At 49.0% G+C, this 19278-nt stretch overlaps 2 protein-coding genes across 2 annotated transcripts; one reads left to right on the top strand and one right to left on the bottom strand.

Annotated features, from left to right (window-relative positions):
* Window positions 1–343: 343 nt before the first annotated feature.
* On the bottom strand, window positions 344–3864 carry LOC139536748 (polycystin-1-like protein 3). The gene is made up of 8 exons (XM_071337342.1): window positions 3857–3864; window positions 3506–3604; window positions 3179–3354; window positions 2632–2876; window positions 1987–2163; window positions 1525–1954; window positions 986–1277; window positions 344–905 (listed from the first exon to the last, which is right to left on the bottom strand). The coding sequence occupies exons 1-8, from the start codon at window positions 3862–3864 to the stop codon at window positions 344–346; spliced, it is 1989 nt and encodes a 662-aa protein (XP_071193443.1).
* Window positions 3865–10125: 6261 nt separating this feature from the next.
* tpbgl (trophoblast glycoprotein like) lies at window positions 10126–12060 on the top strand. The gene has a single exon (XM_071339814.1). It carries the CDS (start codon window positions 10475–10477, stop codon window positions 11543–11545), a length of 1071 nt encoding a protein of 356 aa, XP_071195915.1. The 5' UTR covers window positions 10126–10474; the 3' UTR covers window positions 11546–12060.
* Window positions 12061–19278: the final 7218 nt, after the last annotated feature.

Here is a 19278-nt window from a genome sequence, read left to right on the forward strand (position 1 = left end):
GCGGAGCGTCATTAACACACAGACACACACACAGACACACACACACACAGACACACACACACACAGACACACACACACACACAGACACACACACACAGACACACACACACACACACACACACACCGTAACAATGTCCCAGCATAAAGCTCTGATTATCAGCAGCCCCTAAATCTTCTGTCTCCTGGCCAAGGCAGATAGAGGGACCCTGGAAACCATCTAGAGCTGGGGTCCTGGGAGGAGAGGAGGAGAAGGCAGCATCTAGAGCCTCGGTCCTGGGAGGAGAGGAGGAGGAGGCAGCATCTAGAGCCGGGGTCCTGGGAGGAGAGGAGGAGGAGGCAGCATCTAGAGCCTCGGTCCTGGGAGGAGAGAGGAGGAGGAGGCAGCATCTAGAGCCGGGGTCCTGGGAGGAGAGGAGGAGGAGGCAGCATCTAGAGCCTCGGTCCTGGGAGGAGAGGAGGAGGAGGCAGCATCTAGAGCCGGGGTCCTGGGAGGAGAGGAGGAGGAGGCAGCATCTAGAGCCTCGGTCCTGGGAGGAGAGGAGGAGGAGGCAGCATCTAGAGCCGGGGTCCTGGGAGGAGAGGAGGAGGAGGCAGCATCTAGAGCCTCGGTCCTGGGAGGAGAGGAGGAGGAGGCAGCATCTAGAGCCGGGGTCCTGGGAGGAGAGGAGGAGGAGGCAGCATCTAGAGCCGGGGTCCTGGGAGGAGAGGAGGAGGAGGCAGCATCTAGAGCATCGGTCCTGGGAGGAGAGGAGGAGGAGGCAGCATCTAGAGCCTCGGTCCTGGGAGGAGAGGAGGAGGAGGCAGCATCTAGAGCCTCGGTCCTGGGAGGAGAGGAGGAGGAGGAGGCATCTAGAGCCGGGGTCCAGGGAGGAGAGAAGGAGGAGGCAGCATCTAGAGCCGGGGTCCTGGGAGGAGAGGAGGAGGAGGAGGCAGCATCTAGAGCCGGGGTCCTGGGAGGAGAGGAGGAGGAGGCAGCATCTAGAGCCGGGGTCCTGGAGGAGAGGAGGAGGAGGAGGCAGTATCTAGAGCCGGGGTCCTGGGAGGAGAGGAGGAGGAGGCAGCATCTAGAGCCGGGGTCCTGGGAGGAGAGGAGGAGGAGGCAGCATCTAGAGCCGGGGTCCTGGGAGGAGAGGAGGAGGATGCCGTATCTAGAGCCAGGGTCCTGGAGGAGAGGAGGAGGAGGAGGCAGCATCTAGAGCCGGGGTCCTGGGAGGAGGAGGAGGAGGTGGCAGCATCTAGAGCCGGGGTCCTGGGAGAAGAGGAGGAGGAGGCAGCATCTAGAGCCGGGGTCCTGGGAGGAGGAGGCAGCATCTAGAACCGGGGTCCTGGGAGGAGAGGAGGAGGAGGCAGCATCTAGAGCCGGGGTCCTGGGAGGAGAGGAGGAGGAGGCAGCATCTAGAGCCGGGGTCCTGGAGGAGAGGAGGAGGCAGCATCTAGAGCCGGGGTCCTGGGAGGAGAGGAGGAGGAGGCAGCATCTAGAGCCGGGGTCCTGGGAGGAGAGGAGGAGGAGGCAGCATCTAGAGCCGGGGTCCTGGGAGGAGGAGGAGGAGGAGGAGGCAGCATCTAGAGCCGGGGTCCTGGGAGGAGAGGAGGAGGAGGCAGCATCTAGAGCCTCGGTCCTGGGAGGAGAGGAGGAGGAGGCAGCATCTAGAGCCGGGGTCCTGGGAGGAGAGGAGGAGGAGACAGCATCTAGAGCCTCGGTCCTGGGAGGAGAGGAGGAGGAGGCAGCATCTAGAGCCGGGGTCCTGGGAGGAGAGGAGGAGGAGGCAGCATCTAGAGCCTCGGTCCTGGGAGGAGAGGAGGAGGAGGCAGGATCTAGAGCCGGGGTCCTGGGAGGAGAGGAGGAGGAGGCAGCATCTAGAGCCTCGGTCCTGGGAAGAGAGGAGGAGGAGGCAGCATCTAGAGCCGGGGTCCTGGGAGGAGAGGAGGAGGAGGCAGCATCTAGAGCCTCGTCCTGGGAGGAGAGGAGGAGGAGGCAGTATCTACAGCCGGGGTCCTGGGAGGAGAGGAGGAGGAGGCAGCATCTAGAGCCGGGGTCCTGGGAGGAGAGGAGGAGGAGGCAGCATCTAGAGCCGGGGTCCTGGGAGGAGAGGAGGAGGAGGCCGTATCTAGAGCCGGGGTCATGGAGGAGAGGAGGAGGAGGCCGTATCTAGAGCCGGGGTCCTGGAGGAGAGGAGGGGGAGGAGGCAGCATCTAGAGCCGGGGTCCTGGGAGGAGAGGAGGAGGAGGCAGCATCTAGAGCCGGGGTCCTGGGAGGAGAGGAGGAGGAGGAGGCAGCATCTAGAGCCGGGGTCCTGGGAGGAGAGGAGGAGGAGGCAGCATCTAGAGCCGGGGTCCTGGGAGGAGAGGAGGAGGAGGCAGCATCTAGAGCCGGGGTCCTGGGAGGAGAGGAGGAGGAGGCAGCATCTAGAGCCGGGGTCCTGGGAGGAGAGGAGGAGGAGGCAGCATCTAGAGCCGGGGTCCTGTGAGGAGAGGAGGAGGAGGCAGCATCTAGAGCCGGGGTCCTGGAGGAGAGGAGGAGGAGGAGGCAGCATCTAGAGCCGGGGTCCTGGGAGGAGAGGAGGAGGAGGCAGCATCTAGAGCCGGGGTCCTGGGAGGAGAGGAGGAGGAGGAGGAGGCAGCATCTAGAGCCGGGGTCCTGGGAGGAGAGGAGGAGAAGGCAGCATCTAGAGCTGGGGTCCTGAGAGGAGAGGAGGAGGAGGCAGCATCTAGAGCCGGGGTCCTGGGAGGAGAGGAGGAGGAGGCAGCATCTAGAGCCGGGGTCCTGGGAGGAGAGGAGGAGGAGGCAGCATCTAGAGCCTCGGTCCTGTGAGGAGAGAAGAAGGAGGCAGCATCTAGAGCCGGGGTCCTGGGAGGAGAGGAGGAGGAGGCAGCATCTAGAGCCGGGGTCCTGGGAGGAGAGGAGGAGGAGGCAGCATCTAGAGCCGGGGTCCTGGGAGGAGAGGAGGAGGAGGCAGCATCTAGAGCCGGGGTCCTGGGAGAAGAGGAGGAGGAGGCAGCATCTAGAGCTGGGGTCCTGGGAGGAGGAGGAGGAGGAGGCAGCATCTAGAGCTGGGGTCCTGGGAGAAGAGGAGGAGGAGGCAGCATCTAGAGCCGGGGTCCTGGGAGGAGAGGAGGAGGAGGCAGCATCTAGAGCCGTGGTCCTGGGAGAAGAGGAGGAGGAGGCAGCATCTAGAGCCTGGGTCCTGGGAGGAGGAGGAGGAGGAGGCAGCATCTAGAGCCGGGGTCATGGGAGGAGAGGAGGAGGAGGCCGTATCTAGAGCCGGGGTCCTGGGAGGAGAGGAGGAGGAGGCAGCATCTAGAACCGGGGTCCTGGGAGGAGAGGAGGAGGAGGCAGCATCTAGAGCCGGGGTTCTGGGAGGAGGAGGAGGCAGCATCTAGAGCCGGGGTCCTGGGAGGAGGAGGAGGAGGGGGCAGCATCTAGAGCCGGGGTCCTGGGAGAAGAGGAGGAGGAGGCAGCATCTAGAGCCGGGGTCCTGGAGGAGAGGAGGACGAGGAGCAGCACCTATAGCCGGGGTCCTGGGAGGAGGAGGAGGAGGCAGCATCTAGAGCTGGGGTCCTGGAGGGAGAGGAGGAAGAGGAGGCAGCATCTAGAGCCGGGGTCCTGGAGGAGAGGAGGAGGAGGAGGGAGCATCTAGAGGCGGGGTCCTGGGAGGAGAGGAGGAGGAGAGCAGATCTCCTACTGTGATTGGCCCTCTCAGACACTCGGGGGGTCATATAGGGGTCATCTAATAACCATCTTGGAAAACAAACCCGCTGTTAATCTGGCGCATATCTCTCTCTCTCTGTGTTGGTCTTTGGGATAAGTGTTGTCCGTAGTATTACAGCACAGTGAGTTATTGCCTGTCAGTCTTACCAGAACATGTTGGCAGGCAGAGAGAGTCCAGTGACCTCATGCAATAAACACTGGGTCAGCCATTGAAGAGTCTGACTTAACCTATCTAGTATTTATCCATCTAGACAGTGCTACGATAACCTATCTAGTATTTATTTATCTAGACAGCTCTATAATAAGAACATGGGATATATAGTCAGTTGCACAACTGAATGCATTCAACCGAAATATGTCTTGTGCATTTAACCCAACCCCTCTGAATCAGAGAGGTACGGGGGAGGGGGGAGACACAGAGACAGAGAGAGTGAGAGAGGGAGGGGGAGAGACAGAGAGAGAGAGAGGGAGGGGGAGAAAGAAAGAAAGAAAGAAAGAAAGAAAGAAAGACAGATAGAAATAGGGAGAGAAATAGGGAGAGAGAGAGAGAGAGAGAGAGAGAGAGAGAGAGAGAGAGAGAGAGAGAGAGAGAGAGAGAGAGAGAGAGTGTTTGTGGAGTTGTAATCTAGGAGACAAATACGAGAGACAGAAGTGACACATGATTCGGCAGCTGTGGGGATAGAAACTCATTCATTAACGGTCACGCAAACAAACACAGTGTGAACACACACACACACACACACACACACACACACACACACACACACACACACACACACACACACACACACACACACACACACACACACACACACACACACACACACACACACACACACACACACACACAGGAAAGGTCCATTCCTGTCCTCCTTGGGGGCAGGGGTGGACTGGGACAAAAATTCAGCCCTGACATTTTGGTCACATCAACCCACATCACTGTGTGTGCACCCCCCAGTGACTCCCCAGTGACCCCCCCAGTGACCCCCCAGTGACTCCCCAGTGACCCCCCAGTGACCCCCCAGTGACTCCCCAGTGACCCCCCAGTGACCCCCCAGTGACTCCCCAGTGACTCCCCAGTGACTCCCCAGTGACCCCCCAGTGACTCCCCAGTGACTCCCCAGTGACTCCCCAGTGACCCCCCAGTGACTGCCCAGTGACCCCCCCCAGTGACTCCCCAGTGACCCACCCAGTGACTCCCCAGTGACCCCCCCAGTGACTCCCCAGTGACCCCCCAGTGACTCCCCCCCCCCCAGTGACTCCCCAGTGACCCCCCAGTGACCGGTGAAACATAGTCCTCCTCCTTTTTTAACCAGCTCATGTTTAAGACAAATACAACATGTAAAAACATCACTGGAGATACAACTCACCACTATATCTGGGCCTCTGCTTAACTGGGCCTCTGTTACCTCAACTCACCACTATATCTGGGCCTCTGCTTAACTGGGCCTCTGTTACCTCAACTTACCACTATATCTGGGCCTCTGTATAACTGGGCCTCTGTTACCTCAACTCACCACTATATCTGGGCCTCTGCTTAACTGGGCCTCTGTATAACTGGGCCTCTGTTACCTCAACTCACCACTATATCTGGGCCTCTGCTTAACTGGGCCTCTGTTACCTCAACTTACCACTATATCTGGGTCTCTGTTTAACTGGGCCTCTGTTACCTCAACTCACCACTATATCTGGGCCTCTGTATAACTGGGTCTCTGTTTAACTGGGCCTCTGTTACCTCAACTCACCACTATATCTGGGCCTCTGTATAACTGGGCCTCTGTTACCTCAACTCACCACTATATCTGGGCCTCTGTATAACTGGGCCTCTGTTACCTCAACTCACCACTATATCTGGGCCTCTGCTTAACTGGGCCTCTGTTTAACTGGGCCTCTGTTACCTCAACTCACCACTATATCTGGGCCTCTGCTTAACTGGGTCTCTGCTTAACTGGGCCTCTGTTACCTCAACTCACCACTATATCTGGGCCTCTGTATAACTGGGCCTCTGTTTAACTGGGCCTCTGTTACCTCAACTCACCACTATAACTGGGCCTCTGTATAACTGGGCCTCTGTATAACTGGGCCTCTTTTGCCTCAACTCACCACTATAACTGGGCCTCTGTTACCTCAACTCACCACTATAACTGGGCCTCTGGTACCTCAACTCACCACTATAACTGGGCCTCTGTATAACTGGGCCTCTGTTACTTCAACTCACCACTCGCCCTGGGCCTCTGTTACCTCAACTGACCACTATAACTGGGCCTCTGTATAACTGGGCCTCTTTTGCCTCAACTCACCACTATAACTGGGCCTTTGTTTAACTAGGACTCGGTTTAACTGGGCCTCTGTTTAACTGGGCCTCTGTATAACTGGGCCTCTGTTTAACTGGGACTCTGTTTAACTGGACCTCTGTATAACTGGGCCTCTGTTTAACTGGGCCTCTGTATAACTGGGCCTCTGTTTAACTGGGCCTCTGTTTAACTGGGCCTCTGTTTAACTGGGCCTCTGTTTAACTGGGCCTCTGTATAACTGGGCCTCTGTTTAACTGGGACTCTGTTTAACTGGGCCTCTGTTTAACTGGGCCTCTGTTTAACTGGGCCTCTGTTTAACTGGACCTCTGTGTAACTGGGACTCTGTTTAACTGGGCCTCTGTATAACTGGGACTCTGTTTAACTGGGCCTCTGTTTAACTGGGACTCTGTTTAACTGGACCTCTGTATAACTGGGCCTCTGTTTAACTGGGCCTCTGTATAACTGGGCCTCTGTTTAACTGGACCTCTGTATAACTGGGCCTCTGTTTAACTGGGCCTCTGTTTAACTGGACCTCTGTATAACTGGGACTCTGTTTAACTGGGTCTCTGTATAACTGGGCCTCTGTTTAACTGGGCCTCTGTATAACTGGGCCTCTGTTTAACTGGGCCTCTGTATAACTGGGCCTCTGTTTAACTAGGACTCTGTTTAACTGGGACTCTGTTTAACTGGGCCTCTGTATAACTGGGCCTCTGTTTAACTGGGCCTCTGTATAACTGGGCCTCTGTTTAACTGGGCCTCTGTATAACTGGGCCTCTGTTGACTCCCTGATGTGCAGTCTGTCTCTCCATTTGTCACTCAAATCTAGATAGTATAAATAGCACAGACACTTTAGATTAGAGGCTGCAAAAAGACTAATGATTAGTAAATGGTTTATTAATGTGGGAGTAATGATTAATAAATGGTGAACACACAATTTATAAATGCCTTAAAAATGGTTTATTACGGACACGTAAGATAAAATGTTACCCATCCTAGTTGTGAATGAATACACACATATATTAGACAAAGAAGAAAATCACTGAATAAATCCCTTATAGACCATTGGCTTATATAATACCTTATAACAGCCTAACCACATGTGTGTAATTAGTGCCTGTCATGTGTTCCCCCCTGTGTTCCCACTTAACTGTTTAAATATGAGGCTACATATAATTCAATAGAAGAAAACAGAGAGAGAGAGAGAGAGAGAAGGAGAGTGAGAGACTGACAGTTCCTTAATGTTTTAGCTGTATAATACAGCCAATGGCTACATTAAAGAACTCTCTCTCTCTATTTTATTCTATTGAATTCAATACAAAAACAATTTGGTGTTTGTCATAGACTAGTTTATGTGGATAGATGTCCATGCTTCCGTGCTTCCGTTTGACAACGTTGTGTATTCGTATCTTTATGTCGAGAAGTGACGGGCCTTTCAGCAGCTTTTCGCCCCACTGATCAGGTAAATGCTCAAACACAATATTATGACCACAGATAGAAAAAAAATGGAATCCATTTTGACCAGCTCACCCTACAGAAAGACGGACCGGCCCCATCTAGCATTTGCCAGAATTGCCAGATGGTGGTGGTGGTGGGGGGGGGGGGGGGGGGGTGATCAGGTAATGTAACATATAACAAAACAGGAATAACGTAACAAAACAGGAATAACGTAACAAAACAGGAATAACGTAACAATTACAAACGTTGCCGTAGTTGGACGTCATCAAACACTTTTCCCGTGAAAAGCATCCATAACAGAAGTCAAACAAGCACCACCTGCTAATCCAATTGACCAAAACACATGATACATTTCAGCTGGAGGAAAAGCTTACAGTCTAGGGAGCCTGGCTCCTGCTCATGATAGTTGTTGGTGGCAAGTTTGAATCCCAGGCAAGATATACACTACTGTTCAAAAGTTTGGGGTCACTTGTTTTTTTTAAAGAAAATCAACAAAAAAAGTCCATTAAAATAGCATCAAATTGATCATAAATACAGTGTAGACATTGTTAATGTTGTAAATGACTATTGTAGCTGGAAACGGCTGATTTTTTATGGAATATCTACATAGGCGTACAGAGGCCCATTATCAGCAACCATCACTCCTGTGTTCCAATGGCACGTTGTGTTAGCTAATCCAAGTTTATCATTTTAAAAGGCTAACTGATCATTAGAAAACCCTTTTGCAATTATGTTAGCACAGCTGAAAACTGTTGTTCTGATTAAAGAAGTAATACAACTGGCCTTCTTTAGACTAGTTGAGTATCTGGAGCATCAGCATTTGTGGGTTTGATTACAGGCTCAACATGGCCAGAAACAAAGACCTTTCCTCTGAAACTCATCAGTCTATTCTTGTTCTGAGAAATGAAGGCTATTCCATGCGAGAAATTGCCAAGAAACTGAAGATCTCGTACAACGCTGTGTACTACTCCCTTCGCAGAACAGCACAAACTGGCCCTAACCAGAATAGAAAGAGGAGTGGGAGGCCCCGGTGCACAACTGAGCAAGAGGACAAGTACATTAGAATGTCTAGTTTGAGAAACAGACGCCTCACAAGTCCTCAACTGGCAGCTTCATTAAATAGTACCCGCAAAACACCAGTCTCAACGTCAACAGTGAAGAGGCGACTCCGGGATGCTGGCCTTCTAAGGAGAGTTGCAAAGAAAAAGCCATATCTCAGACTGGCAAATAAAAATAAAAGATTAAGATGGGCAAAAGAACACAGACACTGGACAGAGGGAACTCTGAGTGTGCAAAGCTGTCATCAAGGCAAAAGTGTAGCTACTTTGAAGATTGTAAAGTATAAAACGTATTTAACACTTTTTTTTTTGGTGACTACATGATTCCATAGGTGTTATTTCATAGTTTCGATGTCATCACTATTATTCTACAATGTAGAAAATAGTAAAAAAATAAAGAAAATCCCTGTTATAGATCATCCGTTAAGGCCTGATTATAGATCATCCATTAAGACCTGTTATAGAACATCCATTAAGGCCTGTTATAGATCATCCATTTAGGCCTGTTATAGATCATCCATTAATCTGTTAAGGCCTGTTATAGATCATCCATTCAGGTCGGTTATATATCATCCATTAAGGCCTGTTATATATCATCCATTAAGGCCTGTTATAGATCATCCATTAAGGCATGTTATAGATCATCCATTAAGGCCTGTTATAGATCATCCATTAAGGCCTGTTATAGATCATCCATTAAGGCCTGTTATAGATCATCCGTTAAGGCCTGTTATAGATCATCCATTAAGGCCTGTTATAGATCATCCGTTAAGGCCTGTTATAGATCATCCATTAAGACCTGTTATAGATCATCCATTAAGGCCTGTTATAGATCATCCATTAAGGCCTGTTATAGATCCTCCATTAAGGCCTGTTATAGATCATCCAGGCTAATGGTAATAGGCTAGTAAGCTAATGGTAATAGGCTAGTAAGCTAATGGTAATAGGCTAGTAAGCTAATGGTAATAGGCTAGTAAGCTAATAGTAATAGGCTAATAAGCTAATGGTAATAGGCTAATAAGCTAATGGTAATAGGCTAGTAAGCTAATTGTAATTGGCTAATAAGCTAATGGTAATGGTCTAGTAGGTTAATGGTAATAGGCTAATAAGCTAATGGTAATAGGCTAGTAAGCTAATGGTAATAGGCTAGTAAGCTAATTGTAATTGGCTAATAAGCTAATGGTAATAGGATAGTAACCTAATTGTAATAGGATAGTAAGCTAGGGATGTAGGTAGAAGTTGGTAGCACTCTAATGGTTGGATTTAACTAGGGTGTCTAGCCAGGACCAGTGTCAACTGTCAAGTCTCCTCTTCTGTTCTGGTGACCTGAAAACAAGACTCCACTCCTTCTCTCTCACACACGTTGTTCCATCAGCTCAGCTGAAGTGGTTCGATGTGTTCTCTCCATCACCAGTTGAGGTGGAAGAGAGAAGAGAACAGGAAAGTCTGTCTGTCATTCAGTCAGTTCTATGGATCGTGTCCTCTTCACATGCTGGTGCTGTGAGAGTGTGTGAGAGTGTGTGAGAGTGCTACGGGAATCTCTCCTCGGTCTGACTCACTCACTCACTAAACGAGACGTCAAAAACACCTCAGAGAGAGAGAGAGAGGGGGGGGGGAGATGAGAGAGGGAATAAGCTGCTGTCCACACAGCCTAACCCGCAGCCTCTTCTTCTTCTACCATCTCACGTCGCAGCTCTGCCAACATTCTACTGTACTCATACTGTCACCTCACTGCGCGTCAACTCCGGAGGGAGAGAGAGAGACTGGACACATTTTTTGGGGGGGGACAAGAGAGAAAAGGAATGCGAGAATGAAGAAGAATAAAGACTATTGAGTGTTTTTTCAAGCAAACTCACCGACGAAACTACTTGACCTGTGGCCTCAGAGAGAGGGAAGTGTGTCCTGCATCCCTCTTCGAAACGACGTTATGCAAGGCGTCTAACTGACCTATTGTAAAAATGTATTTTTGTGGTGCCGTTTTACGAGGTGTTCTTTCTTTTCCGAAAGGCCAGTGTTTTTGTTTCTTAGCCGAGGCTGTGTTCGTGTGTTTGTTGTTTTCTTCTGTCAAAGCGGAGGAAGAGTGCCCGTTATCCTGTATCTGTGTCAGAGACTCCGGGACGGTGACCTGCCGGGATGCCGAACACACTGAGTTACCGGGTGACATACCGGCGTGGGCGACCACGTTAATACTCAGGGGGAACAACATCTCAACGTTACCGGGACGAGCGTTCTCCTCGAATAACGGGACGGAACTCGAACTAACGACCCTCTCACTGTCACATAATGGGATCATGGTGATCGAGGCTGACGCTTTTACGGGACTCCCCAGGTTGAATTTACTGGATTTGAGCCACAACCCGTTGGTGTATATTTCGGACCGGGCGTTTCACGGTCTGCGGGAGCTCCGTTCTCTTTACCTGAACGACTCGCTCCTTGCTCCAGCCGTGGCGCAGCTCTCCAACGCGCTGCAGGGCACCGAAACGTTACGCAACCTCCACCGGCTGGAGCTGTCAGGCAACCGGTTGAAAACCATACCCATCTCACGGTTGGACGCGTTCAACCTCCACACTTTAGTTCTCACCAACAACTCCTTCGAGAACATTGGTAAAGAGAACATATCTAGTTTGTACCACCACAAGAGAGTGCGCATTTATTTGTCACTAAATCCTTTCAGGTGTAACTGTGAACTTGAGTCGTTCTACTTCTGGTTAAAGAACTCTTCTCAGTGCGTGGACGCTGCGCGCCTCCTATGCGCGGAGCCTGATGCCAAGAAGGGGATTCCACTGGAGCGGTTACGCGGTGAGGACGTGGATTGTCTCAATGAGAACTTGGAGGCGGTGTCCTACGTGTTCCTAGGGATAGTCATGGCACTGATCGGTATTGTATTCCTCATGGTGCTCTATCTAAACCGGAGAGGCATCAAACGGTGGCTCAATAACATCCGTGATGCGTGCCGCGACCAGATGGAAGTGTACCATTACCGGTACGAGCAGGACTCCGATCCCCGGTTGGCTAACGTCGCCGTTTAATGTTTAACGTCCACTCCCTCAATCTATGCCATTATCAACCGTTGTTTTATGTACAGAGTAAACTGTTTCATGAACGGAAGAGCAATTAGTATCCGTTTTGTTCTCGACTGATATCAACTGTAGTTGTTTATAATATGTAGCCAATGATTTGGAAAACAACAGACTTTGTTGTCCAACAGGGACAAATACAATGTGCGTTCAAAAGAAGTGATCAATATGGACCTTTATTGTAAATATCTGTGAATTATACATTTCTGTAAATATACCATGTACAACACAAAATGAAAACATGTTTATCTTCCATCGTGGAGACATGAGAACACATAAGACTTGTTAAAATATAAATGTACAGTATGCCGGTTTAGTTGAGTGACTAGTTTCGACAACAGAATAAATAGTTTGACTTCCTTCTACAGATTATTCTAAACGACTGTATCAGTATGTAAGTGCATGTATAAACTGTAATTACAGTAGAAAATGTATCTGTTTAATAAAACAATTAGAGAATTATTAAATGGGAGTATGTATGTTGAGCAGCCAGGTCACCCGTGATACAAATCAATATTCAACGTCCATCCATGCCTGCGGATGTCGGGAGATGACGCGGAAACCTTTTGTGCCAAAGGTTGCGTGTTCGAATCCACTGATATAACGTTTTTAAACAACTTTGAAATTTGACGTTTGAGAAACACGGATGAACGTCTAATTCTGACGAGAGACTGTGAGAGCTAGTTGATGCGAGAGAGCATGGATCTTTAACTTCTGTCCCAGATCATTTTGTCTTCATATGCATCAATAACTAATTAGAGACACTGTGTGTGTGTGTGTGTGTGTGTGTGTGTGTGTGTGTGTGTGTGTGTGTGTGTGTGTGTGTGTGTGTGTGTGTGTGTGTGTGTGTGTGTGTGTGTGTGTGTGTGTGTGTGTGTGTGTGTGTGTGCGCGCGCTTGAGTGCGTTTGAGTGCTTGAGTGAGTGAGTGAGAAAAGGGAGAGTGAAAAAGAGATGGATTAAAGGATGTGAAAGTACGATGATATGCAATGCCAGTCTGGGAGGTGAACCAATCCAGACTGGGAGGTGGACCAATCCAGTCTGGGAGGTTGACCAATCCAGTCTGGGAGGTGGACCAATCCAGACTGGGAGGTGGACCAATCCAGTCTGGGAGGTTGACCAATCCAGACTGGGATGTTGACCAATCCAGTCTGGGAGGTGGACCAATCCAGTCTGGGAGGTTGACCAATCCAGACTGGGATGTTGACCAATCCAGTCTGGGAGGTTGACCAATCCAGACTGGGAGGTGGACCAATCCAGACTGGGAGGTGGACCAATCCAGTCTGGGAGGTTGACCAATCCAGTCTGGGAGGTGGACCAATCCAGACTGGGAGGTGGACCAATCCAGACTGGGAGGTGGACCAATCCAGTCTGGGAGGTGGACCAATCCAGTCTGGGAGGTTGACCAATCCAGACTGGGAGGTTGACCAATCCAGTCTGGGAGGTGGACCAATCCAGTCTGGGAGGTTGACCAATCCAGACTGGGAGGTGGACCAATCCAGACTGGGAGATGGACCAATCCAGACTGGGAGGTTGACCAATCCAGTCTGGGAGGTGGACCAATCCAGTCTGGGAGGTTGACCAATCCAGACTGGGAGGTTGACCAATCCAGACTGGGAGGTGGACCAATCCAGACTGGGAGGTGGACCAATCCAGACTGGGAGGTTGACCAATCCAGACTGGGAGGTTGACCAATCCAGTCTGGGAGGTTGACCAATCCAGACTGGGAGGTTGACCAATCCAGACTGGGAGGTTGACCAATCCAGACTGGGAGGTGGACCAATCCATACTGGGAGGTTGACCAATCCAGTCTGGGAGGTGGACCAATCCCCAAGTGTTAAGTTTACGTCATATACTCCCATGTGTAGTGATATGAATATGAAGTTTGAAGGAGCTATAACGTATATAAAAACCAAACCATTCAGCCCAGTCAAATAAATAATTAGGCAGCTGAGACCAGTAGAGGTCTGTGACTGTGATGTCTCGTCCTGTTGAACAGTGAGCCATGAGTAGAACAGTAGAGGTCTGTGAATGTAATGCCTCTTCCTGTTGAACAGTGAGCCACGTATTATATGCGACAGAGAGAGAGAGATCCCTCAGCGACATAACTCCCCAGTATATGCCAGGAGACAGAGCCTATAGGACTAGGGCTATTCTGCAGTTCTTAAAGAGAACAATCGTAACTAACAGCAGGCCTGTTCCCCAAAGAAATGAGTAAAAGGAAATTGATGATGAATAATCTATGGAAGCCATTCTACGGTCGTTAGGACATTATGAGGGACAATTTGTAAAGTTAGAGAAACGCTGAATCACTTTGGTGGAGAGACAACATCTCTGTCACATTACCAACCGAGTTTAAGAACGGGGCTGTTGGTTGCGGCAGAGGAGAACGTTTCAACACGACCTAAGTGTGCTCCGGTACGTCGGCGGGTGGCGGGACGGGAGAGCTATCGGTGAGACGGTTATGGCAGAACCGGAATATAGTTTAATCCAGTGGAGGCTGCTGAGGGGAGGACGGCTCATAATAACGTCTGGAGAGGAGCGAATGGAACGGCATCAAACACATGGAAACCATGGAAACCAGGCATTTGATACCGTTCCACTGATTCCACTCCAGTCATTACCACGAGCCCGTCCTCCCCAATTAAGGTGCCACCAGCCTCCCGTGGTTTAATCTGATCAGAGCCGTGACTAAGACCAGGAGAATGATGATAGGCCCAGAAACCCATCGGCTCGCTGCACGCCGCAGTTAATGAACAGTCAGACAGAAGACCGCAGCTGTTTGCTTTTATAACGACAAGGTCAAACGGGATTCAGTAAGACCCATCTCCCGGGGATGGGGGGGAGGGGGGGGGGGGGGGGCTGAGTGATAAGGAGGGTCACTGTGACTGGGTAACATTAGTTTGACCTCAGATAATTCTCTCTCTCACACACAGCTGTCCGTTTCAGCACCAGCGGTCGACTAGGCAGAGATCAGCACCATGGACAGCGACCATACATTACTACCCTCAGTGCAGTACGCAATTGCACCAAACAACATGAAACTAGCTTGTTTTAACTTACGCTTTTGATTCTCTCTCTCTCATGAACCATATTCCCTTTCACCTGGAAATGCGCTTTTTCTTCTCCTCCTTCCTCCTCTTTCTCTTCCTCCTTCCTTCTCCTTCCTCCTCTTTCTTCTTCTTTCTCTTCCTCCTTCTTTCTCTTCCTCCTCTCTCTTCTTCTTTCTCTTCCTCCTTCCTTCTCCTTCCTCCTCTTTCTTCTTATTTCCCTTCCTCCTTCCTTCTCCTTCCTCCTCTTTCTTCTTCTTTCTCTTCCTCCTTCCTTCTCCTTCCTCCTCTTTCTTCTTCTTTCTCTTCCTCCTTCCTTCTTCTTCCTTCTCTTTCTCTTCCTCTTTCCTTCTCCTTCCTCCTCTTTCTTCTTCTTTCTCTTCCTCCTTCCTTCTCCTTCCTCCTCTTTCTTCTTCTTTCTCTTCCTCCTTCCTTCTCCTTCCTCCTCTTTCTTCTTCTTTCCCTTCCTCCTTCCTTCTCCTTCCTCCTCTTTCTTCTTCTTTCTCTTCCTCTTTCCTTCTCCTTCCTCCTCTTTCTTCTTCTTTCTCTTCCTCCTTCCTTCTCCGTCCTCCTCTTTCTTCTTCTTTCTCTTCCTCCTTCCTTCTCCTTCCTCCTCTTTCTCTTCCTCTTTCCTTCTCCTTCCTCCTCTTTCTTCTTCTTTCTCTTCTTCCTTCCTTCTCCTTCCTCCTCTTTCTTCTTCTTTCCCTTCCTCCTTCCTTCTCCTTCCTCCTATTTCTTCTTCTTTCTCTTCCTCCTTCCTTCTCCTTCCTCCTCTTTCTCTTCCTCTTTCCTTCTCCTTCCTCCTCTTTCTTCTTCTTTCTCTTCCTCCTTCCTTCTCCTTCCTCCTCTTTCTTCTTATTTCCCTTCCTCCTTCCTTCTCCTTCCTTCTCTTTCTCTTCCTCTTTCCTTCTCCTTCCTCCTCTTTCTTCTTCTTTCTCTTCCTCCTTCCTTCTCCTTCCTCCTCTTTCTTCTTCTTTCTCTTCCTCCTTCCTTCTCCTTCCTCCTCTTTCTTCTTCTTTCTCTTCCTCCTTCCTTCTCCTTCTCCTTCCTCCTCTTTCTTCTTCTTTCCCTTCCTCCTTCCTTCTCCTTCCTCTCTTTCTTCTTCTTTCTCTTCCTCCTTCCTTCTCCTTCCTCTCTTTCTTCTTCTTTCTCTTCCTCCTTCCTTCTCCTTCCTCCTCTTTCTTCTTATTTCCCTTCCTCCTTCCTTCTCCTTCCTCCTCTTTCTTCTTATTTCCCTTCCTCCTTCCTTCTCCTTCCTCCTCTTTCTTCTTCTTTCTCTTCCTCCTTCCTTCTCCTTCCTCCTCTTTCTTCTTCTCTACAGCTATACATTGTGTCTGAAAGTGTCACAGTAACTTCACGGCTAAATGTGAAGAGGAATGTACCTTGACAAAGTGGCAAATAGGAGACAATTACCACGTTCGTGTTCCTTCTGCTTCAAGCCATTGCCTGCTTACTGAACATGTTGAGAAACTAAAAAAATAAGTGAAAGCATAATCATGAAAAAATAAATATATATAGTCTGTCTGTCTCTCTCTCTCTTTCTGTCTCTCTCTCTCTCTGTCTCTCTCGCTCCCTCTCTCTGTCTGTCTGTCTGTCTATCTGTCTGTCTGTCTGTCTGTCTGTCTGTCTGTCTGTCTGTCTGTCTGTCTGTCTGTCTGTCTGTCTGTCTGTCTGTCTGTCTGTCTGTCTGTCTGTCTTTCTGTCTCTCTCTCTCTCTCGTGTCTCTCAGTCTGTCTGTCTCTCTCTCTCTTTCTGTCTCTCACTCTCTCTGTCTCTCTCGCTCCCTCTCTCTGTCTGTCTGTCTCTCTGTCTGTCTGTCTGTCTGTCTGTCTGTCTGTCTGTCTGTCTGTCTGTCTGTCTGTCTGTCTGTCTGTCTGTCTGTCTGTCTGTCTGTCTTTCTGTCTCTCTCTCTCTCTCGTGTCTCTCTGTCTGTCTGTCTCTCTCTCTCTGTCTCGCTCACTCTCTCTCTCTGTCTCTCTCACTCACTCTCTCTTTCTGTCTGTCTGTCTCTCTTGCTCTCTCTCTCTCTCTCTCTCTCTCTCTCTCTCTCTCTCTCTCTCTCTCTCTCTCTCTCTCTCTCTCTCTCTCTCTCTCTCTCTCTCTCTCTCTCTCTCTCTCTCTCTCTCTCTCTCTTTCTCTTTCTCTCTCTGTCTGCCTCTTACTCTCTCTCTGTCTCGGTTTCTGGTTCTCTCAAGTCATATTACATGCACTCCACTAATCAATTAATCAGGTAATTCCATCTATTAGGAAACTGAGACCATCTCTGAGTGTTGCATCTGGCCCTGATCCGCAGGCGCTTAGCAAGGTCTGACCCTCGTTAATTAATTAACAGACTGGAGATTTACATTCAGTCTGAATATATTACAGAGACACAGACAGAGTCGTAGGACATGTCTTATCTCTTCTCCCGTGAAGGTGTTTCTCAATTTGAAGCTTCAAGGTGATAGTACGCATCATAGAATATCATTTCTGGAAGGGGCATATCTCCGACAGCTCTGACTGCCCCCCTCTCACTCGATAGGGATTCTAGTTCTGTTGGATGTATATCAAACTGATTTGACAAGAAGGCAGAACAGCCACAAGATGTTCACAGCTCCAACCCAGAGTTTTAAAGACATTTCTATCGTTCTGGTTTCATTCTCAGAGTGTTTATTTTCAAAGAACACAAGAACAAGAACACACTTCCGTTCAAAAGTTTGGGATCACTTAGAAATGTTTTTTTTTTTGTCCATTAAAATAACATCAAATTGATCAGAAATACAGTGTAGACATTGTTAATGTTGTAAATGACTATTGTAGCTGGAAACGGCAGATTTTTTAATGGAATATCTACATAGGCGTACAGAGGCCCATGATCAGCAATCATCACTCCTGTGTTCCAATGGCACGTTGTGTTAGCTAATCCAAGTTTATCATTTTAAAAGGCTAATTGATCATTAGAAAACCCTTTAGCAATTATGTTAGTACAGATGAAAACTGTTGTTCTCATTAAAGAAGCAATAAAACTGGCCTTCTTTAGACTAGTTGAGTATCTGGAGCATCAGCATTTGTGGGTTCGATTACAGGCTCAAAATAGCCAGAAACAAAGACCTTTCTTCTGAAACTCGTCAGTTTATTTTTGTTCTGAGAAATGAAGGCTATCCCTTCACAGAACCGCACAAACTGTCTCTAACCAGAATTGAAAGAGGAGTGGGAGGCCCCGGTGCACAACTGAGCAAGAGGACAAGTACATTAGTGTCTAGTTTGAGAAAAAGTCCTCAACTGACACCTTCATTAAATAGTACCCGCAAAACACCAGTCTCAACATCAACAGTGAAGAGGCGACTCCGGGATGCTGGCCTTCTAGGCAGAGTTACAACGAAAAAGCCATATCACAGACTTGCCAATAAAAATTGGGACAGTGTCCCATTTTTTATTGTTTTGTCTCTGTACTCCAGCACTTTGGATTTTAAAAGAGACAATGACTATGAGGTTAAAGTGCAGACTGTCAGCTTTATTTGAGAATATTTTCATCCATATCTCTTGAACCGTTTACAAATTACTGCACTTTCTTCCTATAGTCCCCCCCCCCATTTTAGGGGACCAAAAGTATTGAGCCAAATTCACTTACAGTCCCGTGAAAAAATATTTGCCCCCTTTCTGATTTTCTCTATCTTTGCATATTTTTGATACTGAATGTTATCAGATCTTCAAAGCAAAACCTAATATTAGATAAAGGGAACCTGACTTTAAAAATAACAAATAAAAATGGATACTTATTTTATTTATTTAATTAACAAAGTTATGTAACACCCTGTGTGAAAAAGTAATTGGTCCCTTACGCTCAGTAACTGGTTGTGCCACCTTTCAGCTGCAATGACTCCAACCAAACACTTCCCGTAGTTGATCAGTCTCTCACATCGCTGCGGAGGAATTTTGGCCCATTCTTCCATGAAGAAATGCTTTAACTCAGCACCATTTGTACGTTTTCAAGCATGAGCTGCTTTGTCTCATGTCCTGCCACAACATCTCAACTGGGATTAGGTCTGGACTTTGACTAGGCCATTCCAAAACTTCCAAATTTGTTGCTTTTCAACCATTTTCATGTAGACTTGATTGTGTGTTTTGGATCATTGTCTTGCTGCATGACCCAGCTGTGCTTCAGCTCAGAGACGGATGGCCTGACATTCTCCTGTAGAATTCTCAGATATGAAGCACAAGTCATGGTTCAGTCCCACAGCCTCCTAATGACAAGGATAGATGTGCTTACCTTCAGTACATGTGTCACACACACACACACATTTCAAAACCCTCTTCCAGTTCTGTGTCTAGTGGTGTCTGATTGATGCCACATCCTCTCCTCCTCTCCTCTTCTCCTCCTCTCCTCCTCTCCTCCTCTCCTCCTCTCCTCTTCTCCTCCTCTCCTCCTCTCCTCCTCTCCTCTTCTCCTCCTCTCCTCCTCTCCTCTTCTCCTCTTCTCCTCCTCTCCTCCTCTCCTTTTCTCATCCTCTCCTCCTCTCCTCCTCTCCTCCTCTCCTCTTCTCCTCTTCTCCTCTTCTCATTTTCTCCTCCTCTCCTTTTCTCCTCCTCTCCTCCTCTCCTCTTCTCCTCCTCTCCTCTTCTCCTCCTCTCCTCCTCTCCTCTTCTCCTCCTCTCCT

This window comes from Salvelinus alpinus, chromosome 13 (assembly GCF_045679555.1).
Source record: "Salvelinus alpinus chromosome 13, SLU_Salpinus.1, whole genome shotgun sequence".
Classification (NCBI taxonomy): Eukaryota; Metazoa; Chordata; class Actinopteri; order Salmoniformes; family Salmonidae; genus Salvelinus; species Salvelinus alpinus.

Bases quoted from the DNA above. Each gene is read 5' to 3' on its own strand.
- tpbgl (XM_071339814.1), top strand. From the start codon at position 10,475: ATGTATTTTTGTGGTGCCGTTTTACGAGGTGTTCTTTCTTTTCCGAAA.
- LOC139536748 (XM_071337342.1), bottom strand. The intron at 2,164-2,631 runs GCTCTAGATGCT...CCTCTCCTCCAG, and splicing joins CCTCTCCTCCCAGGACCCCG to GACCCCGGCTCTAGATACGG. The intron at 1,955-1,986 runs GTAGATACTGCC...CTCTCCTCCCAG, and splicing joins CTCCTCCCAGGACCCCGGCT to GACGAGGCTCTAGATGCTGC.